This window comes from Ochotona princeps, chromosome 19 (genome assembly GCF_030435755.1).
Source record: "Ochotona princeps isolate mOchPri1 chromosome 19, mOchPri1.hap1, whole genome shotgun sequence".
In the NCBI taxonomy this organism is placed as follows: Eukaryota; Metazoa; Chordata; class Mammalia; order Lagomorpha; family Ochotonidae; genus Ochotona; species Ochotona princeps.
The window spans coordinates 30,786,287-30,812,497 of NC_080850.1; the positions used below are offsets into that span (position 1 = coordinate 30,786,287).

At 43.7% G+C, this 26,211-nt stretch overlaps 1 protein-coding gene across 11 annotated transcripts in view; it reads right to left on the reverse strand.

Moving 5' to 3' along the window:
• The window catches only part of ANKHD1 (ankyrin repeat and KH domain containing 1), a 117,591-nt gene extending 97,969 nt beyond the window's left edge, over positions 1–19,622 (reverse strand). For 8 of the 11 annotated variants that reach the window (XM_058677233.1, XM_058677226.1, XM_058677225.1 and 5 more), the window contains exon 1: positions 18,550–18,991. In XM_058677233.1, the coding sequence (XP_058533216.1) occupies positions 18,550–18,852 (303 nt within the window). In that variant the 5' untranslated portion in view covers positions 18,853–18,991. Of the gene's footprint in view, positions 1–18,549; positions 18,992–19,021; positions 19,438–19,487 lie in introns of those variants that run through there. The other 3 variants (XM_058677231.1, XM_058677232.1, XM_058677227.1) reach the window with 3 other exon arrangements.
• Between the last annotated feature and the right edge of the window lie 6,589 nt (positions 19,623–26,211).

Sequence of the window (26,211 nt, forward strand, 5' to 3'; positions counted from 1 at the left end):
CCGCTAGGCTACACCGCCGGGCCCCATGCTATATTTCTAAAAACAGCAATTACTAGGTAACAAAGAAACTAGGGAATACTCAATGATAATACATTTTTGTTTATGTAGTGTCTAGTCCAGTAGTCATACCATGAGCAAAGAACACCACACCCAAGCTCTCAAATTTAAGTAAAAAATACACTGTTTCATGGAGCCCTTCTTAACCAGATTAACGGATAATGAAATTTAATGCTAAACATAAACATGTTAAACAAATTAGTATTGAGTTAGGAACTCAAATGCAAGTAACCACAAATTTCATTCCTCATAGGCTTTTAAATAATCACCACTCCCACAAATTCCAACTAGAGTAATGAGAACATTGAAGGAAAGACTAAATATTTCCTACAACCTTTTCTTACAAATCTTCAAATAAGAAACATTCATTTAAATTGGGAAGGTAGATAGATATATTCTAACTTCCACAAATATATACATTTGTTTAAATTTACTTATTAGATCTTTTTTATTTAGTTTATATGTGGATAGGATAACTTTTTCCCTCTGATTTTTTTTTTTTAAGGATTTAGTTTATTTATTTGACAGGCAGGGTGTCAGTCAAAGGGAGAGAAAGAGAAAGATGACCACAATAGTCAGGGTTGAGCCACTCCATTCCTGTCTCCCACATGATGACAGGTGCCCAAGTATGTGGGTCATCCACCACTGCTTTTCCATGTGCAGCAGCACAGAGCTGGACTGGTAGCAGAGCAACTGAAACTCAAACCAGTACCCTGATATGGAATGCCTGCATCCCATATGGAACGCTCAGCCACAACGTCCACCCCAAGCACATATACCAATATTCAGAAAGCTGGTAGCTTACTATTTCTACAAACAACAGCCAAAAGGACAGTCCAGTGGTCCAAAAGGTAAAAAGGTGGTAATACAAAGCATGATCTCAAACAAACAAACAAGCAGATTAACACCAATTTTTCTAAAAAAAAAAAAAAATTGCAGATTTTTAGGGTCTGGCGCAATACAATAGCAGCTAAAGTCCTTGCCTTGAACGTGCTGGGATCCCATATAGTCGCCGCTTCTAATCCTGGCCAACCTGCTTCCCATCTAGCTCCCTACCTGTGGCCTGGGCCTGAGGACAGCCCAAAGCTTTGGGACTCTGCACCCACATGGGAGACCTGGAAGAAGCTCCTGGCTCCTGGCTTCAGATTCGCTCAGCTCCCGCCTTTGTGGCTGCTGGGGAGGTGAACCATCGGACGAAAGATCTTCCTCTCTGTCTCTCCTCTCTGTATATTTGCCTTTCCAATAAAAAGTAAATAAATCTTTAAAAAAAAAGATTTTCAAATTGTCAACAGTAGCATCCACTGAAAACATGCCACAAGACTCATTTGAGAAAGTTATACCGTTGCAAATTAGGCCCAAATAATGATATTTTACAAGTGAATTTTTCCGACACAAAAACCTGATATAATCACCAACATCTTGAAATACTGTAAGGAAAAGATTAGAATAAAAACGTTAAATTCCTTCTTTTCTAAGATAGATTTATTTGTTTGTTTGTTTGGGGGAAGGGAGCGGAGGAGAGATCTTCCATCTACTTACTGCTTTACCGCCCAACTCTGGGTAAGGCTTAAGTCAAGAGCCAGTAATGCTACACAGTCTCCCTGGTAGGTGACAGGTGTTCAAGTACTAGAGCAATCATTCTGTGATTTCCCAGGAACATCAGCAGAGTCTGTTCAAAACTGATGTACCCAGGACTCAAACTGGAACTCCAATATGGAAAGTTAGTGTCTGAGGAGTAGCAACCCACTACATACAATCCCCACCCCTCAACTTCTTTAACAAGGAATACTAAATCTGTCAAAGTACCAAAGTAGCATCTCAGGATTTCTGAACTTGGTTAGCTTCACCAAAGCCCAAGAGAAAATCACCATGCTTTTCCTAACAATAAGCTAAAACTAAAGAAATGAACTCTACCTTGCTCGTCCACAAAAACTTTATTTTAAGATTTATTTATTTTTATTACAAAGTCAGATATACAGAGAGGAGGAGAGACAGAGAGGAAGATCTTCAGTCCGATGATTCACTCCCCAAGTGAGCCGCAACGGGCCGGTGCGCGCCGATCGAAGCTGGGAACCAGGAACCTCTTCCGGGTCTCCCATGCGGGTGCAGTGTCCCAAGGCACTGGGCCGTCCTCAACTGCTTTCCCAGGCCACAAGCAGGGAGCTGGATGGGAAGTGGAGCTGCCGGGATTAGAATCGGCGCCCATAGGGGATCCTGAGGTGTTCAAGGCGAGGACTTTAGCCGCTAGGCCACGCTGCCGGGCCCAAAACTTTATTTTTAAACTATAGCTTTAGTACAGAATCTAAAATACATTTTAATACATAATTCTATTATAGTTTATTTCTTTATTTATCTAAATTTTTTTCTTTTTATTGCAAAGTCAGATAAACAGAGAGGAAGATCTTCTGTCTGATTATTCACTCCCAAAGTGACCACAACGGCCAGAGCTGCACCAATCTGAGTCCTTGCCTTGAATGCGCGGGGATCCCATATGGGCACTGGTTCTAATCCTGGCAACTCCACTTCCCATCCAGATCCCTGCTTGTGACCTGGAAAATCAGGAGAGGATAGCCCAAAGTCTTGGGACCCTGAATCCGTGTAGGAGACCTGGAGGAAGTTCCTGGCTCCTGGCTTCGGATCAGCTCAGCACCGGCTATTGCAGTCACTTGGGAAGTGAATCATCGGATCATCAGATGGAAAATCTTCCTCTCTGTCCCTCCTCCTCTCTGTATATCTGACTTTGCAATAAAAAATAAATACATATTTTTAAAAAATACACAGAAGTCATCTTCTCATCAATCTAAATAGAAGAGTATTAAACAGCCCAAAAAAATAATTAGCAAGTCAGAAAGTTTCATGAATCTCTAATACCAATCAGGGGAAGACAGCATTATAACTAAGAACAAGGACTTCAGACATTGGCACCCACCTCATACAAGGGAATTTTAGCTGGCTTTTTTTTTTTTAACACCATAACCTCATTTTCTCCAATTGTAAAATGGATAGCAGTAGTTACATCATAGCATTATTGATGAGTAAGTAAAAAGAGGCCCTAAATTGCAGAACAGTGTTTAACACACTGCAACTGCTCAAAAAATATTATTTACTATTACTATTAAAATTACCACTGCTACTATTAAGGTCAGTCTGACTACAGATGTCTTCATATTTTCATTCTCTGCTCCACAAAAACACCTAGAATCTGTAATAGGTAGCCTGAGCATGTTAAACACTGCACACATTCAACCAGCACTTAATAAGTGAAACTAGGTGTCATTCTATTATACTGGGAATATAAAAATATGATTCCTGTTCATTGAGAAAGCATATAAATGCAATAAAATATTACAGATGTTAGAAAAGAGTTACAGGGCCCGGCATGGTGGCCTAGCGGCTAAAGTCCTCGCCTTGAAAGCCCCGGGATCCCATATGGGCGCCGGTTCTAATCCCGGCAGCTCCACTTCCCATCCAGCTCCCTGCTTGTAGCCTGGGAAAGCAGTTGAGGACGGCCCAAACCTTTGGGACCCTGCACCAGTGTGGGAGACCCGGAAGAGGTTCCTGGTTCCCGGCATCAGATCGGCGCGCACCGGCCCGTTGCGGCTCACTTGGGGAGTGAACCATCGGACGGAAGATCTTCCTCTCTGTCTCTCCTCCTCTGTGTATATCTGGCTGTAATAAAATGAATAAATCTTAAAAAAAAAAGAAAAGAAAAGAAAAGAGTTACATACGTTACATACAGAAAATAGGACAGCACAAAGAGGATAGTCAATCCCAGTTGGGGCAGAAAGCAAGGAAACTAGATGGTAACTCAGGACAAAAGGGTAATCATCCAGCAAGATGGAAAAAGGGACAATAATGACAACTGCCACATTAGAAAAAGGAACTTACCAAGAGATCTAGATTTGAATCCTGACTCCATCACTACTAAACATAAAACTTTGCATTATAAATTATCTGTATATGCTATAATTTATATGCTATAACTTGTCTCTAAGCTTTAAAGTTCTCATGTACTAATTGGGAATAAACACTTTCCTCAGATGCTAGTTACAAGATTGGTTGTAGTGGCTGGTGTGGTAGCTCAACAGGCTAGTCCAACACCTGTGCCACTGACATCCCCTATGGGTACCAGTTCATGTCCCAGCTGCTCCAATTCCCATCCAGCTCTCTGCTTACAGGAAGGGAAAACAGCAGAGGATGGATCAAGTCCTTCCTTGGGCCCTTGCATGCACATGGAAGACCTGCAGGAAGCTCCTGGTTTCTGGCTTCTGGCTTCAGGCTTCAGATCAGCTCAGCTCTGGCCATTGCAGCCATACAGGGAGTGAACCAACAGATGAAAGATATCTCTCTGTCTCTTCTCTGTGTAAATCCTTTCAACTAAAAAATACATAAACACTTCTTTTAAAAATTCTCTTAAATGCATATGGGTGCACAGTAGCACAACAGTTAAATCATTAAGTAGGATGCCCATATCTCATACCAGACTGCCAGGTTCAAGTCCTGGCTACCCTGCTTCAGATCCAGCTTCCTGCTAAGGCACACACTAGCAGGCAGAAAACAAGCACACAAGTATTTGGGGCCAGGGTTAGTGTCATGGTGTAGCATGTTAAGATCCTGCTTGCAGTACCAGTTGTGGGTAACAGTTCCAGTCCCAGCTGCTCCACTTCCGATCCAGCTCCCTGCTAATGCTTGGAGAAAGAAGCACCCACATGCAGACCTGGTAGAAGCTCCTGGTTTCAGACTAGCCCAGCTCTGGCCACTGTGGATATCGGGGAGTAAAATTATGGGTGGATGATGTCTCTCTCTTTTTCCCTCCCCCTCTCTCTGTGTGTGTGTTATAACTCTGCCTTTCAAATAAAGATTAAGAAATTATAACAAAAAAAGAAAGAAAGAAAGAAAAAAGGACTTGGGTCCCTGCCCCCTCCCTGCCTGTTGCAGGCACTTTGGAAGTGGACTAGCAGATAAAAGATCTCTCTCCATTTGTCTGTTGTCTGTCTGCCTTTCAAATAACAATGGAAATAAATAAAACCATAAAATATGTAGGTGAGAAGCTGACTCAACGGAGAATAAGCACTCAACATATAGCAGCTATCATCATGATTCTACAAGACCAAAGCAATAGAAGTACATACATAAGGACATATAAGAGTCTGGTATTTTCAGAACTATAGCAATTTGGTATGACTGCGGTGTGAAAAACAAATTATGCAGGGTACAGTGCGAACATATTTGGCAAGACAAAAATAAGCCAAACCTAAATAATCCTGTATAAGAGGGGAGGAAAAGCTTTCTTCTGCCAAGGGCCACTGGATATTTATATCATTCGTGGGTCACAAAAAAACCATCAACTTAAAAACACCCTGCTGCAAGAGTTGGCATGGTGGCACAATGGGTAAGACCACTGACAGTGATGTATACATCCATATAAACAGCCAGTTAGTGTCCCAGCTGCTTCACTACCCATCCAGGTCACTGCTACTGACCTGGGAAAAGCAGCAGAAGATGTTCATTTACTTGGGTCCCTGCTACCCAAGTGGAAGACCCAAATGAAGCTCCTGGCTTCAAGCTCCTGGCCTGACCCAATACAGGTCATTGCTGCCATCTTGAGGAATGAATCAACAGATGAAAGATTTGTCTCTCCTTCTGTGACTTTCACAAAAATAAATAAATAAAACTTTAAGAAATGTACTCCACTTGTGGCTGGTGCAGTGCATCAACACGCTAGTCCTCTACTTGTGAGTGTCAGCATCCCATATAAACACCATTTTAAGTCCCAGTTGCTCCTCTTCCCATCCAACTCCCTTCCTGTGGCCTGAGAAAACAGCAGAGGATAGTCTGGGTCCTTGGGCCCCTGCACCCATGTGAGAGACCCAGAAGAGGCTCTTGGCTTTAGACCAACTTGACTCTGGCTATTGTGGCCATTTGGAGAATGATTCAGTGGATGGAAGATCTTTCTTTCTCATCTCCATTTCAAGTAAAAAGAATTAAATCGTGAATACATACACACATTCTACTATAGACTTTAGGTCTCACCTGAAGATGCACTGGAAAGGCTAGATCAAAGATTCCACATGCCTGATACACTATGTGGGCAGGGCATTCCCCACCTCCACTATATGCTTGCCATACCAAGGAATTTGAACCTTTAAAAAAAGTTTACTTATTTATTTAAAAGGCAGAATGAGGCAGGCCAGGCATGTGGAACAGAACCTCAGCTTCATCGGACACCTTTGACTGATGAGCAGAGGGCACAGTCCACTTCTGACTACTTAAAAAGCAGCTAGCACCATCTTACTGTGGGCAGCCAGTGTGCCCATTGAGCGCTGGGCTTTGCCTGCTGGCCACCTGCTGTTGGGCTCTGAGGACTTTGGGGTGATGAATTATTGCCTAGGGACATCCACAGATAAGGACACCTTACGTGTAAGTGAGGAATGAATCCTGAGGGACACCTAACAAGGCCACTGTACTTGCTGGTAAGTGAGGGGACTGAGACCTGGTAGTATGGAGGGGAGAGTCCGGAAGATCTGTATGGGTCAGATTGATTCATCAGCCCACATGGGAATCCCGAGATGGACTTGTTAGTGCAGAGCATCACTGACTGCCACATGCCAGACCACATGAAAGCTGGGGGTCTGTCTAGCAGAGCTAGATCCCGGCACCTGATTGAGTAATGGAACAAGGGACAGGTCACATTAGGCAGAGCAATGACACTAACCAGCAGACTAGAGAACCAGGTCCGGGGGTTAGATTCTGTGGGGGATAAGTGGGCCCAACCCTATGGAAATACAAGACCTGCTGGTTAGCTCAAGAGTTGGTATGGTGATGGGCTGAACTATGTGTGAACATAGAACCCACCAACACTCAAGAGTACTGGGGCTGAGAATAGGCTGGACAGGTCCAAGCTGCAGCACCTGCATGTGCATCCTAAAATAGGGTGTGGGGTGGTCCAGCCCACAACATCCACCAGCTCATTTAAAGGCCAAGATGGAACAGCAAGTTATGCCGGGTAAGGGCCTAGCACCTGCTGGAGTATGTGAGATTTGGGTCTGAGAGTGGCCTGAGTGGGGGAACCTGGAAAACTCCCCTACGGGGCCATAGCTCCCACTGGTAAATACGTGTTCCAGAACTAGGGGTTGGGCAAGCTGGTCAAGGTAGCCTCATCTGTTGGCAAGTATGTGGGTTGGTTTTGGAAGGCGGCAGACCGGGCAGGGCCAAGTAGACTTTAGTCCAAGTGCAGAAACCAGGCTGGAGTGCAGGTCATGCAGGGATAGGGTATCACATTGAGCAGGACCAGGTTGCAGTACCTGCAAGGTTGGGACTGGAGGAGGCTGGCTAGGTCAGGCCAGCTTGCAACATCCAAAGGCAAAGGCTGACATGAAGGGCTATGCCAGACCAGTTCAGAGCAATCACTGGCACGCGCAAGAACTGTGGTGCCTGATTGGGGAGCAAAAGGGACACCCTGGCCAGATTGTGATCCCCATTGGTGAGCACAAGGGCCAAGGTGGAGGCTGCGGTCTGGTCTGGATATGGCTGCAGGATCCCTTGGCATCTGTGTGGGCTGGGTCTGGGATGTGCTGGACTGGGCTAGACTCCAGCACCCACTGGTGCTCATGAGAACCAGGGTAGGTGTAGGACAGGCTAGGCTAGGTCTCTGCCCCTGCTTAGCCATGTGTGAGCTGTGTCTGGGTGTGGACCAGGCAACCAATAACAAGAACCAGAATAGGTAAGGGCTCGTCAGGAAAGACCACTGTTCCTGTGGGGCATGAGGTGGACTAAGTAGAGTTTGGCCCATGGACTCACTGGTGTGTGCGAGATCTGGCAAAACTACGGTACTATGGCATACATTTGGCACAGGCTGGGTCAGGCTGGGTCAGTCCATATCATCCCCTGGTGAATCCGAATGCCAGAATGGAGTATGGATCGGGCTAGGTCAGGGTGCAATACCAGCCAGTCCACATGAGAGTCAGGACTGGGGGCTGACCGGGTTAAGCTAGGTTGTAGCCCCCACCATTGTGAGTTGGAGCTGGGAAGGGGGGCAGCCTGGCCTGGCCAGGCTACAGCACCCACTGGCAAATGCTGAGGTGAGGCAGAATGTGCTAGATTGGGCCTCAGGACCCAACCAGCACATATGAAATGTGGGGGAGGAGGTAGGATGGACCCAGTGGGGGGGATAAGGGGGCCCCACTACTGGGCCACTACTCTCACTAGTAGGCATGAGAGCTGGATGGGGGCAGACCAAGCCAGGCAGGGCCACAACATCTGATGGCCTACATGTGAGCTGGATCAGGGAAAAGCCAGGCTGGGCTGACTGTACCTTCTGGTACATGCATAAGCCAGTTTGAATATGGGTTGGTTGGGCTTTGCCACAGAATCAGCTAGCAGATGCTGGCACAGGGGCCAAATTCTGTCAGGCGCAGGCATGGCTTAGACAGATGGTGACACCCGCTGGCATTAGTATGGACTGGATAGTAGAGCTGGTTGGGATGAATTCAGCTTCAACGCCCATTGACAGGTATGAGAGCTGAATGGGATGTGGGACAGAAAAGATCAGTCTGCTGTACATACTGGCAAGCACCGGAACCAGGGCAAGGGGCGGGCCTGGTGGGGGTCATTGCAGGTCACTCTAACTAGGCTGTGGCTCCCGCTGGTTTGTGTGAAGGTCGAGTATGTGGTGGGCAGGATCGGGCTGGGCTCCAACACCCGTTGGTTTTCTTAAAACACGGGGCTGGAGACAGAACTGACCCAGCATTTACAACTACCAGGTGTGTGCGTAGGCTGATTTGGGTGACAGACTGCGTGGGATCCTGTATTAGCAAACACACAAAAAAATCAAGTCTGGGATGGCCTCAGATGAGGTTTCTTTGGTGATTCCCTACCAACTGCTGAACTCAGAACACCAACCACGGAGAGAACTGCAGGTTCCATGGTCTCCCACCTGCACGGGAGACTTGGATTGAGTTCCTTAGCCCAGACCATACTATTACAGGCCCGTGGGAAATGAAACAGTGGGTGACAGTTTCCTGTCTTTCAAAAAATGTTTTTCTAAATTTATTTATTTATACTTACTGGAAAGGCAGAGGAAGCAAAGGATCAACCTCACACCAGCTGTTTCATTCCCTAAATTCCCACAATATTCAAGGCTAAGCCAGGCGTAAGCCAGGAGCCACAAAATAATGCTGCTTTTTTGGGCAAAAGACATTCTGGAAAAGTTCCTTGCATGCGTCTCGCAACTTTGAAGTTTGAAATTCTATCAAAACAAAAACTAGCAAAAGAAAAGATTATATCCAACATAACCTGAACTACTGTTCCTTTGGAATTTTGTCTTTGATAATGATAGTTTGTTTCACATAGTATAAAATTTATCTTATGTACAATATTTTAAATGTAAAACCAAGTGTTAGAAATGTAACAGAATAACAAGCACACTTAGAGAGGCTGATAAGAGTTGAACATCTTTCAAACTGCAACATTCAAGGTATTTTGTAACAAACTTTCTCAATTCTACATCATTAAAGAATATACTACAGGTGAATTTATGTATATTTAATATCACACTGAAAGTTTTTCCAAAACTGAACTCATCTCTTGCTAGCATTTAAGCAGTATATGAAGCATTTTGATCAATCACAATTTAGTCATGGACTAATAAGGAAGTAAGACACATAAGGAATTCAGGACAAAATAATATCCAAAAAAATCTGCTATTGGCTTAAGGGCTTCAGGAAGAACATCAGTAATTCCAAGGCAGTCTTTCCCTGTTACAGATGATGTTTAGCATCCTGTCAAGTTCATTTTGATTTGCTAGTATCTATTCTGATGGAGTTACATCTGATTTGTATCAAACTTTGTTCTCACCCAATGGGATCTATAGATTGAATGTAATCACTATCAAATCCCAATGTCTTTTTTTTTTTTTTTTTTTAAGAAATACAAACACTTCTCCTAAAATTCAGACTCAGCAGTTACAGCCATTGGGAAAGTGAACCACTAGATGGAGGATCTCTTGTCTTTCTCTCTCTGGAAGATGACTGTATTCTCTATAATCCTGCCTTTCAAATCAATAATTTTTTAAAGCATGTTTTTAACAAAAGCTTCATATGTAGTCCATTAGGCTTCCAAAAGGGTGCCAAAGCCCTTCAACAAGGAATAACAGTGTAAAGCAAATGGTGCAGAGGAAAACTGGATTTCCATATGCAAAAGCATGAAATTCTGGCCTCTACCCTTATTCCATACATAAAAGTTAACTCAAAATAGAGCAAAGATACAAATTTAAGAGCTAAAAACTGTAAAAATCCTAGAAAATTCGAGAGAAAATCTTCATGAAATTGTATTTGACAACAACTTCACAAATGTAACAGCAAAAGCACAGACAATTTTAAAAAATAAGTGTTGGTAAGCTATGGAATGGAAGCAAATATAAGCAGGTTCTAGAAGAGACATTTACACACCTATGTTTATTGTGGCGTTATTCACAATAGATAAAAGGTGGGAGCAATTCAAGAATCCACCAACAGATGCACAGACGACAAAATATAAAGTACACACACACAACAGAGTACTATTTAGCTCAAAAAGGAATGAATTTCTAACATATGCTACAACTGGATGAATCTTAAAAACATGCTAATTGAATGAAGCCAGTTCACAAAAGCACAAATACTGGGCCCAGCACAGTAGCCTAGCAGCTAAAATCTTCGCCTTGAACGCACCAGGATACCATATGGGCACCGGTTCTAATCCCAGACTCCTTGCTTCCCATTCAACTCCCTGCTTGTGGCCTGGGAAGTCAGCGGAGCAAGGCCTTGGGACCCTGTACACATAGGAGAACCGGAAGACACTCGCTCCTGGCTTTGGATTGGCACAGCCCCAGCCTTTGTGGTGACTGGGGAGTGAACCAGCAGATGGAAGATTTCTCTGTTTCTTCTCTCTGTATATATGACTGTCCAATAAAAATAAAATAACATAAATCTTTTATAAAAAAAAAAGTACAAATACTGCATGATTCCAATTACATGAAGGATGCAGAGCAGTCAAACCCAAATAGAAAGCAGAGTAGCAACTGTCAGAGGCTGGGGAGGAGAAATGAGGAACTATTGTTTAACAGCTATAAAGTTTTAGTTTGGGAAGAAGAAAAAGTTGTGGAGATGTCTAGTGGTGATCATTAAGAAAAAACATGAATGTATTTAATGTTAATAAACTGCACATTTAAAAATAGTTAAGAAGTAGATTGTTATATGTATTCTATCAAAATTTAAAAGCTAAAACAAAAAAATGGTTAAAATTCTAAACTATGCTATGAATATTATAGCACAGCTAAAAAAGCCTCTCGTTCTGTCCTCATTACACACAAACATTAAATTTACTTTGGCAAATTAGTAAGGTGTTTTCTAGTTCAAATCTTTGGTTCTTAGAGTTAAATTCTAGGAGTATATTTGCCTGTCTCTTTTCAAAAACAAATAAAAAGTGCATGCTAATATAAGTACATCAGCTCACCAGGAGGCAGTGAGATATGCACATTTTTAAAGAAAAATTCTTCCTACTACTGAAATTGAAATTTATTCAGAAAGCGGAAATGTTTATAAAAACAGAAGAATGTAAAAATGGGGCGAAAAAATAAAAATGCATTATTGGCAAAAAGACTCTCCGAATTCCAGTTCAGCCAAGCAAAGAATGCCTTATATACATAATACTTCCTTTCCATAAACTAGGCAGGAAGAAAAATAAGCCCATCATCATATAGCAACTGATCTTCATTCACAGGAAGCGTGCACTGTCAGTTAACTACCAACAGAACAGCACACAGTAATTTTAATTTTTACAAAATTATTGGAATATACAGTATTTCAGTGTCACTGTTTCCCGTACCGGCAAAGGTACACATAAGGATATGCCTTCCTGTACCTGCGGTTTCACTTACCTCTTAACCTACTAAAAAATAACGAAATGTCTGAACTTCTCAAGTAACTTTTTAACATAATTACCTTAAAATCTTGTTCCTCTATAGTTACTTGTACTTAATGGTATCCCTTCTAAAAGTCCTAATCTACCTTGCTTTTAGCAATTTCATTAAAAATTACAAAACTTTTTCAACAAGGTCAACTATAGATTGGTTACACACCAGCTTGAGGTAAGTACTCCTCAGCAACTAATTAAATTCTTAGGTACATTCCCTCAGAAGAGTCACCAGGACAATACAGTGAAAGACAACGAGAGTGGAAGTTCCACAATCTATTTTCTACTGCTGAGAGCTACATATTAGCTGGGTAATCGTGGGCAAGTCTCTTGGTTCAATGGTTCTCATACTTTTCAGGCTGTATTCAGGGTCCTGACATAAAATTTCCAATTTGATACTCTGTCAAGTACAGACATTTTTAACATTTTGTAAAAATGGAACAGCATAATCTCAAAATAGAAATTTTTAAAAGTTGGTAAATTTAATACTGTCTTTATATGCCTCGTTTCACTTTAAAACTATAAAAAATTCAACAGAGACTAAATGAATTATTGTAAAGAAAGCATTTAATGTAAACAAAAATGTTGTCAAGAAAGAAAATAGGCTTTTAATTCAATAAGATTCAAATCCTAGCTATACCACCCACTAGCTTTGTAACATTTTTTTTTTTTTTTTTAAAGATTTATTTTTATTACAAAGTCAGATATACTGAGAGGAGGAGAGATAGAGAGGAAGTAGAGCTGCCGGGATTAGAACCAGCGGCCATATGGGATCAAGGCAAGGACCTTAGCCACTAGGCCACGCTGCCGAGCCCTAGCTTTGTAACATTTTAAACATCTTCCTGTTTTTTTGGATTCATCATTTCCCTGAGCATACTGTATTCACCTATAAAAATGTAGATGATACCTACCTCAAAGGAGTGTTGAAACCATTAAATAAATAATTAAAGTAAAAATAAATAAATAATGAAAGTATCTAGTATGGTACTGGCACATAATAAGTATTCAATAAATGGTAGCACTTGCGAAAGGAGATGAGGCAGTATTACCACCAGGATTCTATGACTATACGGACTAGCAACAGACAAGGGAAATGTGATCAATAAGGTGTGAGAAGGTTGCTACTGTAAAACAGTTCATTCATAAAGATTAAAAAAAAAACACCGATTTTATTTCCTACAACTTAGGTTCCATACTGCCAACTCAAGACTAATGATTTTGAAAACTGTTTTGCTCTTTTTAAAACACATATTCCATTTGTCTTATTTATCATCAAATCAGAAGGCCAGGATTGGTTTCATAAGTCATTCAGTCCATCATGACTCTAACAGGTTCAGAAAGGAATGTGTTTAAATTTATATCCACGCTTCATTTATAATAATTTAAAACTTTTAAAAGTCTAAATCCCTCTCAAGTTTATCATTCAAAAATTTCACATGGGGCCTGAACCAATGGCCCAGTAGCTAAATCCTCACCTTGCAAATGCCAGGATCCCATTCTGGCACCAATTTGTGTCCCAGCTGTTTCACTTCCCTTCCAGCTCCCTGCTTGTGGCCTGGAAAAGCAGTGGAGGATGGCCCAATGCCTTGGGACCCTGCACCCATGTAGGAGACCTGGAAGAAGCTCCTGGGTCCTGGCTTCTGGTTTTGGATCAGCTCAGCTCTGGCCACTGTGGCCACTGCAGCCATTTGGGGAGTGAACCAGTAGATGAAAGATCTTTTTCTCTATAATTCTGCCTTCTCAATAAAAATAATTAAAGTCATTAAAAAATTCATATGAACAGTAAGCTGCCTTTTATGTAACAATAGGGAAAAGAAAGTACATATTTATACTTTCACAAGGAAATTCCAAAATGAAATATATAAGAAGTACACAAGGCAGAGAGCAGGCAGCAAGATCAAAACCTCACACTGTCTTCTTATATTACTTCAACTTATGGGCTCAATGAATGTAACTGCCTACTGAAAAGGTTCTACGTAACAACCCCTGGGGAAGGAGGAGGGAGAAACAAGCACCAAAAAATGCCCCACACTTCAAGTTTCACAAGGTTTTCCTCTTACCCATATTAATCAAGTATGCACCGACCTACCATTTATACATACACGCTCACCCTAATAGATTTATACGTAAAGTCTCAATGCTTTACAGAAGGAACGCTAAGCAAGTTTGATACTCACACAATATACAACAAATCACTAGTTATTTGTCTTCAACAAACATTTCTAATTCCTCCAAAAACTTGTCCTCTAAAATATAAAGTTCTGTCTCCTACTTGCTCACTAGTGGTGGTAATTTATGGAACAAAACCCTTTTTACCTTAAACAAATTGACAGTGTTTCTGAGGGGTTTTTTAAAGCTCATTTTCATACACAATAACAACTTTTATAAACAGGGTAATATTTTAGATGAAAGTCCCACAAAATGTTAAGTGTGCCACTCAAAACTGACAGCAATGAATGCCGATTTCACATTAAAGCTTATAGTACCTTCTTTCTGTTTCTTTCCTTGTTAAGTTCTGAGATCCTATTAAAAGCAGTGACTCACCTTGTTTACCTGAAGTTTGAATACAGAGTATTCACAAAATTGCCATCTCTGATGACAAAGAGTGGCCTCTAGACCAGTGGTTCTCAACTAAGGGTGATTTTACCCCCAGGATAAATTTGGCAATATCAAAGGACTTCTTGGCATTACAGCTGGACAGATTCTCCTGGGGTCTAGAGGTAGGAAATCAGGGGTGCTAACGCCCTGGAGGCATCCTCAGAACAAGTAACTAAAAAGAATATCCAAAATGTACCTATGTTGTTGTTGAGAAGCGCTGCCTTATACTCTACATCATACGTTACCCTAAGGCAGTAACTCATCTCCTTTCCTTTGTAGAAAATCAGGACGGGATATCTGTATGACCTGGGCTTTAAAACAAGAAAAGTTTATTTTTTATTTGAAATTTCATTTTTTAATTTTTATTTGAAGAACAGAGTGACAGCCCCAACAGCGAGGGCTGGATCAGGTTGAAGCCAGGAGCCTGGAGCTTTTCCAAGCCCTAAGCAGGGAGCTGGATGGGAAGCGGGGTCCACCAAGATTAGAACCTGCACCCATATGGGATTTTGGTTTATACAGGGCGAGGACTTTAGCCACTGGGCTACACACCAGGCCCAAAAAATATTTTTTAAATTACAATCCTAAATTTAACATTTAAAAACTGATTTTTAAGGAATCTTTTTTTAACCTGACATCTGTTGTGAACAATGGGTACACTTCAATAATATCCAGTGCAAGTTTTGATTCTTGCCTTCAAGGCCTTAGCTAAGGAACATGTTCAGTGTACCTGAAGAAATACAAAGCAAGTATTTACCCCAGTGTAAAAAACAACAACAAAAAAAACCACAAAGATTCCCAAATGGTGGCATGCCCTAAGATAGCAGAATTTCAGTACTGAATATGCTAAAATACCTACCTCCATCCCTTGGAGTTCTTTTGTCTTGGCCAGCAAGGGAAAATTGCTCATGTTTTTGAGCTCTTGGTTCCTTTTTTTTTTTTAAGATTTTATTATTCTTGGAAAGATTTACAGAGGAGGAGATACAAAAAGAAAGATCTACCGTCCAATGATATACTCCCCAAGTAGTTGCAATGGCCAAAGCTGAGCTGATCCAAAGCCAGGACCCAGGAGCCTCCTTCAGGTCTCCCACACAGGTGCAGGGTCCCAAGGCTTTGGGTCGTCCTCCACTGCTTTTCCGGGCCACAAGCAGGGAGCTGGATGGAAAGTGGAGCAGCTAGGACACAAACCGGCTCCCACTTGGGATCCTGGAGCATGCAAGGCAAAGATTCAGTCACTGGGCCATCAAGCCAGGCCGGAGCTCTTGGTTCTAATGAGTAAAGAAATCCTTACAGTATCTACTACTCTGCACACAAGATGTAGAGGACTTCAACCACAGCAGATACACCAGGTCTCCACAATTCCCACTCACTTCTCCATTTGGTGATAAACTCCATTCCTAAACTACACACAAACTCACCATCTTTCTAAATGTGTAGGCAACTTGGTTCTAAAATACTTAGGGAAGTTGAAAATGAGGACTTTATATTATACATTCAGTTGCAGTTGGAGCATTTCTTGAAGAATGTTAATTATGATATTTTCACATAGGAAACATTTAAACGTAGTACTGTAGAAGAAACCAGCACATCTTGCCAGAGAGAAAACAGAAATGGTCAGACATGTGTTAGGTCATTCCTTTCACAAATGCAGAGGCTATTTTCTACTACACATCCTTTATAGCAAAGAATTTCTTGATACAATACAGGATAACATAGTACACAAAAACAAAATTTTCTTTCTCCATAGGTTAAGAATTAAGGATCTACATACATACTCAGTATCACTTTAAAGCAAAAAAAAAAAAAAAAAAAACCAACAACTTAATTCTAAAAACAAGGTCAATATGTATTTAAAATCCTAATAAAACATTTCCACACTAAGTCATAAAGAAACACAGAGTGTGGATTATGCCCATAGCTTTAACCAAAATACAGAAACTCCAAGTGAAGCATACAAGGAGTCTTCAAAAAGTTCAAGAGGGGTGGGCACTGGCCAGGTGGCTGAGCTGCCCATACTGTGCATCATAGGGCCATGGTTCCGTTCCCAATTCCAGCTCCTGATCCAGTTTCCTGTGATGTAGACCCTAGGAGGCAGTGGAGGTGGTCCAGGAATTGGGTTATTCTGGCTCATGTAGAAGAGCTAGATGGAGTTCCCAGCTTCAGACAGGCTAAGGGTTGTGGACATATGGAGAGTGAACCAGCAAATGGGGACTCTAACAAACTTTATTAATTTGTGAATAAGTAAATGTGTAATTTTTTCAATTTTTCCACAAACTTTGAGGTCCCCTCATATGTATGGATTTCAATTTTTTTTCTGCACCAAAATAAACTTATATTTCAATTCAATTTTCTGTAAGCATTTTCCAGTTCCCTTGTGGGAAGAGAGGAAGAGAAAGATTTATGACCTTGGAAGCTCACTAACACTCTGCCTCTGAAGACATTTAATAATATACTTATATAAAAGCAGATGTTACCTTACCCATTATAATTATGTAAAAATGGCCCAGAGAAATAAGGACAACCTCTTTCCATCACATTTAGGGGGGCGAAGTCCTTTTCAAATAATCCCTTACAAGTTTCAATGAAAACTCTAATCTTGGATTTCTCTCTATGAAATCATGTCTTCCAAGTTCATCTGTCATCACAGTTCACTGAAAGGACAAAAAGGAAGCCTTCCACCATAACTCAAACAGAACCCAAGCCCTATCTTGACTTACAAATTGTTTCCCTTCTGGTGAAATTCATACACACTGAAGAAACCAAACCCCCTAATACACAGCACTTTTTCCAAAGAACACTGGAGTCACAAGGGGCCAAGGTTTTAAATCTATGGAAACTCCTGAACAGAGCTAAAATGAAGACGGTCCACTAGCTGCATTCTTCAACCTGCCACATTTCTCCTGATTCCTCTCAAATACAACAGCCTGGGATTGTTAGTACACAGAGGGAAATTCCAGTACTTAAACACCAAGACCAGAGGCTCCAATAATTGGTCACAGGGGATGAAACAGGCACCTTAAGAACCACAAAGGCAGGCTTATTCTGAGCACTTAAAACAACAGTCATCACAGAACGAGGCTATACGCAAGCCAGAGTCAAGAGAATGAACTATATATACAAAAACAAGACACCTTTCTTCCTGGAGCCCAAAAAGAGAGAATGCCTACCACCTAGGGCTGTTCAGACCTAAAAATGGAAAGAAATGAAGAACTTAAAACCAGCACGGGTCACTGCAGGGGGCACCCAGTGGATGCTCCGTCTTCCCTACTAGTTCAGCTACCCAGCTATTCCGAAGGCCAGAAGTTAGACTGGAAACTTCCTTTTCCTGTCTAACTTCACCAAAAAAAAAAAAAAAAAAAAAAAAGTCGTAGGAGCAAGTCACGTGATTTCTCAGAGTACAGGCTGAGCGCTCTCTTAATACTCACCTGTCTCAAGCCCAAGAGGGAAAATTAAGAACTCTCCGTAAAATAAATAAATAAATAAAAGGCCTAAAGCCAATCCAAGTACGACTCGACTCTGTGCACAGGGACGAACTAGAATCGCTCCCAGAGCGAGCCAGCTCACTCAGTCTCGCTCTTTCGGTCTCAGTACCAAGGGCAGGGACTCCGGCAAGACCCCGCCCCGCTTCTCCCCCACCCCACCCCGCCCCCCAACTCCACGGCTCCCGCGGGCGGGAGGTAGCTGGTTCCCGCGCGAAGCTCACACACCGAAGGACTGCCTATTGTGGATCTGCGGACGCGGACGGGAGGCCCGTCCAGCTCCAGCCTCCAGCCGCCGGGCTCCCAAAGGCCCGAGTCGCGGCCACCGATCGCCGCCACGGAGCTGACTGCTGTCAGGGAACCCCTGTGCCCGGGGCAGCGCGAGGCTGCTCCCGGCCCCGTGCCAGCCCAAAGAAGAGTTCACGCCTCACGCCGGGGTGGCAGGCGGGGGTTCTCGCAGCCGTACCTCGGACACCTCGTCCTCGTCGCTGCCAGAGGCGCCGCCACCACCTCCACCCCCGGTCCTCAGCACAGCAGCCGCCAACTTGAAATCCAGCGCCGCCTCTCCTCCGACTGCACCCGCACCGCCACCGCCGCCACCGACTCCTGGCGCGGGCCCGGCCTCTCCAAAGAGCCTCACGGTGCGGATCCCCAGCCCGACCCCTCCCGGCGGAGGAGGCTCCGAGGCCCCGGCCGGGGCGGATCGCGGAGCCACCGAGTCCAGCTCCTCCTCAAAGGAGGTGCCACCGCCCCCACCGTCGGTCAGCATGGTTAGCGCGCGGAACCGGAGACGCAGCCCAGTCACTCGCGGCCAACGCCGCCGCGGATCCCGGGAACGCACCGAACAGCAGGAGGAAGAAGCGTCTCCTTTCCCCCGTCCCAGCAGCGCCACTAACTTCTCACTGCCTAACCTGCTGCCTCCCGCCCACTCGACTCACCACTGGCTGCAGCTCCCCGGCGGCTGCAGATCATTGGTCACGGTGACCCGTCGCTCAGGCCCCTCGTCACGCGCCGCTTGCTGGCTCGCGGCCCCCAAGCTGCGTTGACCCGCGCAGGCCTAGGCGGTTGCGAACCCCCGCCTTCTAACTACCCACGAGCCGACTTCCGGTCGTTGTCTTTGTCTATTGGCCAATCTCTCTGACGATCGCGGTACAACCTTAAAGCGGATTAGCTAGCCTCGTGTTCAGTCACAGGGAACCGCAACCACGGGAAACTTCATTTGCACCGTGAAGTGTCAGTCACTTTGTCACAGGACGTCGCGTGATACAATTGGCCGGAGAGAGGACTAGTCATCCCGCCCCCATCTGAGGTGACGGGAAAGGGCCGGGAAATTTCCCACTTTTGATGAAAATGACGGCTAGAGCGCTGACCCGCAAGAACCGGTAGAATGTAGAGTAGACCTACCACTGCGCTTAACTGAGGCTCAAGCTGCAAGAGGCGCTGAGATCCCACAGCTCCCACCTGTCGCTCTCCGCCGGGCGCCGAGACTGTGGCCGAAGGAACTGCATGGCGATTGGAGGGAAGGAACAATCATTCTCGGCGAGGGCCCACCCTCTTGCCACTGCCTGGTTGGAGGAGCGTGGCGTCAGTCATTGCAGCGGTAGCCACCTCTGGGACAGGTGAGGAGGCGCGTAACCTATGTAGCTGTGGCCATTTAGGCGGGAGGAAGGGACCGGGAGCGGCTGAGTGCCTGACGGGCGCTGCCGCTGAGCCTGGCGCGCCTCTCGCCATTCCGAATAGACTCCTGCGCGCGAAGCTGAGGGAGCCGGGGAGCCCCTCGCGATGGCCGCCTGAAGAGGACTCGTTCCGCCTCACGTGCCGGACATGGCCGGACGTGGCTGGGCACAGTAGTTCTACAAAGTATTTGGGCGTGATAGCGCGGTGGGGCCACAGTTCTCTCGCCCAGGGATGGTGTGGCAGGACCCAGGGCTGGACAGCGCCAGCCAACAGTACTGGGAACTGTCCCACCACAGAAGGCTGGCGACGCCGCCAGTGGTGCACGGAGTCACCACAGAGAGGCACCAGCACTGCCTCTCCAGCTCTGGGGCCACCACTTCATTGCAGGATGCCCTCAGTGCATTTGTCGTTTTCATCTCTGTAGTCTTTCGGTTCGCTCATCTGTGAAATGGGAGTAATAACAGCACCTTCCTCGTTGGGTGGTGGTTCAGAATAAGTCAAATGGTGACATTCAGCACAAAGCAAAGGGATCAGCTAAGAGGAAATCTACCACCTCCTCCCGTTTGGGGAATTCTCTGCTTGCCCCTGGGACCCTCCTGCCCACTTGGCCAGATTCCAATCAGAAATCTGCAAAGCAATACAAAGCTAGTGAAGAGGCTCTAACCTCTAAGGCACTCAAGGACTCTCTCTGTCTCTCTCTCACTCATCCACTCACAGAAAATGCTCACATTCCAACCCATCCTGTGATCAAGGATCACAAGTTTCATGAAGCTTGTAGGGCAAAATAGTCTTTTAACCCAGAGAATATCCCCGTAACATAAGTTCACTAAAAGCAAAAGATTTGTCATTTTCTCTTACAACTCTCAAAGGATTTTGCATATCTTGATTGTGTAGTATCTAATATTTTACCTCCCTTCAATGGGGATTTTAAATTCCCTAAAGAATTTAAATTTCTAGAATTTTATTTGAGGGAGAGTTCTTACCTCCACTGGTTGACTCCCAAAATGGCTGCAAACTTGGTCCAAAGCCGGGAGCCTGGTGCTTCTTGCCATTCTCCCAGCTGGGTGTGGAGGCCCAGGCACTTGGGCCAGCTTTGCCAGGCACATTAGCAGGGAGCTGGATCAGAACTGGACCAGCCAGAACCCAGGAAGGATTGTTGGCCATAAACTGAATGTGAGGTGAATGTTCTTTCAAGATAATAAATACATTTCAGAAAATAGAAAGTGTTTGGTAGCTATGTTCTAGAACTGTTTTTGATATAAATGCCATGTCTGCTGGCTTTAGTTAGTGTTTGTGGAACTGAATTAGTATTCTCAGCGCCTTACTTTTCCAGGCATGTATTAGATCACATCCCAAACTTGGAGCCCCAACCAAAGAAACCTAGCACTGCCCAACCCACTACAAAGCAGGATTATCCAGAATCGGTGAGGAGACATCCTTAGGCAAAAACAGGTATTGACTAGCGCCACATTACAAAGAACTGCTTGTCATTCCTACCACTAACATTGAAACAACTTCTGATGCAACTCCCTGAACAAACTCATTAAATTCTTCAAACAAATGTAATGAATCTCAAGGACTGAAGGAAAGGACAGCTGGATATATGTATTTCCCCCCGGATATTTGAAAGGGAAACATACACGGTACTCAATGCCTAGCAACCAATGTGAATATAGTCAGATGATTAAACGACAATCCTTGTTTGCCCTAGACCTTTAATGAAATTCCTGTCAGTAATTTGAGTCAGAATGGGAATTAGGAATCTCTGGTCTTTTAGGTTTTAGTGACAGCTCTATCATCTGTATTAAGTGTGATTTACTATATTCATATATATAACATCCCTGAGGTTTTACAAATGTGAAAACTGACTAAGAAAACCTTGCCATAGTGCACTTGATGATTATATGAAATCACATTCAATGTGCTAAATGTAAAAATATCAATTATAAATGTGATTTAGTGGGTAGATTGCTCTTGGTAGAGCATACAGTGGCATTTATTAATAAAAGTAATACACTGACTTTTTTTTCCCAAAGGGTGAGCCACTTACTACAAAATCCTCCTTAAAAATGTATTAGTTAGGGGCCCGGAGGCGTGGCCTAGTGTCTAAAGTCCTCACCTTGAAAGCCCCGGGATCCCATATGGGTGCCGGTTCTAATCCCGGCAGCTCCACTTCCCATCCAGCTCCCTGCTTGTGGCCTGGGAAAGCAGTCGAGGACGGCCCAATGCATTGGGACCCTGCACCCGCGTGGGAGACCCGGAAGAGGTTTCTGGTTCCCGGCATCGGATCGGCGCACACCGGCCCGTTGCGGCTCACTTGGGGAGTGAACCATCGGACTGAAGATCTTCCTCTCTGTCTCTCCTTCTCTCTGTATATCTGACTTTGTAATAAAAATAAATCTTAAAAAAAATGTATTAGTTAGGAATGAGACTTAGAGGTTAGAGCCCCTTCACTAGCTTTGTATTGCTTTGCAGATTTCTGATTGGAATCTGGCCGAGTGGGCAGGAGGGTCCCAGGGGCAAGCAGAGAATTCCCCAAACGGGAGGAGGTGGTAGATTTCCTCTTAGCTGATCCCTTTGCTTTGTGCTGAATGTCACCATTTTATTCTGAACCACCACCCAACGTGGAAGGTGCTGGTATTACTCCCATTTCACAGATGAGCGAACCGAAAGACTACAGAGATGAAAACGACAAATGCACTGAGGGCATCCTGCAATGAAGTGGTGGCCCCAGAACTGGAAAACAGCCCCAGAGCTGGAGAGGCAGTGCTGGTGCCTCTCTGTGGTGACTCTGTGCACCACTGGCGGCGTCGCCAGCCTTCTGTGGTGGGACAGTTCCCAGTACTGTTGGCTGGCGCTGTCCAGCCCTGGGTCCTGCCACACCATCCTTGGACGTGAGAAGGTGTGGCCCCACCGCACTATCACGCCCAAATACTTTGTAGAACCACTGTGCCCAGCCACGTCCGGCCATGTACGGCCATGTACGGCCATGTCAGGCACGCAAGGCGGCAGGCGGCCACCGCGATGGAGGGGAAACAACGAGAATATGTATTAGGGTGTATTTGTAGTGTGTATCAAAGGTCTCTCCTTTTCATCGTGTTTCAGGCAGAGAAAAGAAACCATGTAGGCCAAGAATTTTGAAACTTGGAGTTAATAAGCTTCATTTCTCACAATATGAGATTGATAAAATAAATCATAGATTCAGACTTCTTTCCCACATATATTTTCTGAAGGCAATTTCTGCAGGCCAGTTTTTAGTTCATCCTATCTATGTAAGAAAGTGAAATAAAATCAACAAATTTATAGCGTTTAGATGTTACATCAGTTTACCTTTAGAATAATGCTATGTACAATCTGGTGTAATCCTCCACCTGCAACGCCAGCATCCCATATAGATGCGGGTTCTAGTTCCAGCTGCTCCACTTGCATTCAAGCTCTGAGCCATTACCTGGAAGAGCAGAAGAGGAGGGTCCAATATTCATATATTTCATTAGCTTCTTAGACCACACCCCCCAAAAAAAGCCAATAGTGAATACATTCAGTTCAAATTTCAAAAATATACCCAATGAAAAACACTCTTTATAGTTGCCTACAAAAAGCCAAGATACTCTTTCATAAATGATATTAGGTTTTGGGGGGGATTAAAGATTTATTTATTTATATTGGAAAGTCAGATTTACAGAGAGAAGAAAAGACAGATCTTCCATCTGCTGGTTCACTCCCCAGGTAGTTGCAACAGTCAGAGCTGAATCAATCCGAAGCCAGGAGCCAGGAGCTTTTCCTAGATGTCCCATGTGTCACAGGGTCCGAAGGCTTTGGACTGTCTTCAACTGCTCTCCCAGGCCACAGGCAGAGAGCTGAAAGGGAAGTGCAGTGGCTAGGACATGAACTGGTGCCCATATGGGATCCTGGCACATGCAGGGCAAGGACTTTAGTCACTAGGCTACTGCACTGGACCCACAATAGTGGTTTTTTTTAAGTCTTCTGGAGTGTTTATGCATATATGAGCAATTTGACACATGTCTGTTTTTCTGTTACTAACACAAATTGGAACTGTGTATACATTCCCGCACCCTGCTTTTTCATGTACTTTGTTCTGGAGACTTTTCCTGTCAATATATAAAGAACTTTGTCATTCTTGTCTACTACTACTTCATAGGATCCTGTTGATCCACTTCTATGATTTTGGACATTTAAATTGCACTGCGCCCATTCCCTTTCCCTTCGCTCCTTCCTTCTTCTCCTCTCCTCCCTCCCTTCCTTTTCTGGTATTGTAGAAGCAGTCTTACAATACTTTACTTGCTAAACTACTCTGTCTCTGCAAAGGAGCACATGCTAGTTTAATTGAAACTCTATGCAATTTTAATTAGACTTAAGGCTACCAATTGTTTGGGCTACAGTTGACTGTACATGAAAGATACTTAGCAACATCTAAGCAATAGGCATTTAAAACTCAAGTAGCAGGCCCAACACAATGAGCTAGTGGCTAAATCCTCACCTTGCACATGCCAGGATCCCATATGGGGGCTGGTTTGTGTCCTGGCTGCTCCACTTCACATCCAGTTCCTGCTTGTGGCCTGGGAAATAGTAGAGAATGGTCCAAAACCTTAGGACCTTGCACCCACATGGGAGACCTAAAAAAGCACTGAGCTCCTGATTTCAGATCAGCTCAACCCTGGCTGTTATTGCCATTTAGAAAGTGAACCAGCGGACAGAAGATCTTTCTCTCTGTCTCTCCTTCTCTCTGCAAATCTGATTTTCCAAGTATAAATCAAATCTTAAAACAAACAAAACAAAACAAAACAAAAATCAAGTAGCTGGGGCCAGCAAGGTGGCCTAGTAAACTAATCCTCCATCTGCAGTCCCAACATCCCATACAGGTACCAGTTCCTATCTTGGCTGCTTTACTTCGCATCCTGGGAAAGCAGCAGAGGGTGGCCCAAAGCCCTAAGCCCCTGCACTTATATGGGAGACCCAGAAGAAGCTCCTGGCTCCTGGTTTCAGATGGACCCAGCTCTGGCCATTGTGACCATTTAGGACCACTTAGGGAGCGATCCAGTGGAAGAACTCTCCATGTCTGTTTAGCTCTGACTTTGAAGTAAAAATAAATGAATCTTAAAAAACAAAAAAAAATCAAGAAACTGTGCTGCAGCTAGACTACCCTGTCCAAGCAAAGTAGAAATTTTATGTCAATATAGCAAATTTTGTAGAAATCAGTCAGTTCTAGAAAGTTTTCTGGAATTCACTCTTCTGCATAGGGGACATATGTATATTTCTAGATAAAGATACAAATCTGACCTGCTTGCCCAGTGAAAGCTCTGTTCTTGCTGCCTGGCCAACAAGAATGAGTCAAGTAAATAACACGGCTCCTTTTGATTATATACCTTTAGTGCCAGAGTGTTTTTTCTTTCGAACTTCTAAGGAGTCCATAAATACCTCTTGGGAAATTACTCACATTTTCAACAAAGGCCAAGAAGGGACAATTAATATCTTCCTCCATTTCTTGGGGTTCTGTTAGGATTCCTCAATCCTTGAATTGTTAACCTGAGAACAGCGTATTAAAAACATGTATTGGGATGACTGAGGAAATAGGATGGGCGTTTCTCAGATCAGAGAATCAGAAATCCTCACCATGTTGGAGGGGATGAGTTGGACTCTGTGTGTGCACTGACCTTTGGAAGTGCGCTGTAAAGATACAGGACTTCAGAAGCATTTCACAACACAAAACAGTCATCACATCAAATACCAGAACTACATAGAAAAATGACAGTGGGTCACATGGGTAACCAACCTGTTAATAGTAATTATCTCTGGGACTTACAAAGATTCCTTAAACATTTTTTTCTCTTTTTGAATAGCTGTATTTTCTGGGATTTTTTGAAAGTTTTCCTTTAGTAAGCCTACTTTGTAATAAAAAGCTAAGTATTCCAAATAAGCGTTGAATATTTTCATCTGCTAGATCAAGCAGCATTGATTTAATTCCTGCTTATGTACATGGCACTGTGCCAAGTACTTTTGAGAAAATTTAAAAAAAAAAGACTTAAGTTATTTCTTCCCAGTTACTCCCATGCTTATACTTTTTAATGATTGGTTAGGCAAAAAAGTACCTGCAGTAATAGCAACCACTCCTAAATAACTACAAGACAGATTCAAGAAAGCTTAAGCTATAGAAGTATTGGTTCGATACAAAGTGAAAGAAGAGTCAAATTGGAGTGACTTTGTTTAAATAATGAGCATTGTTATGTGGGACAATTACACAAATGAAAAGATGTAAAGCATTACAAATAGAAAGGAATAATGACAGAATTGAAAATCTTCAAAATGTTAACACGGGCCGGCATTGTGGCATAATAGTAGCCTCCGTCTGTTATGTCTGCATCCTGTTTGGGTGTGGGTTCGTGTCCCCACTGCTCTGCTTCCAATCCAAATCCCTTCAAGTGGCCTGAGGAAA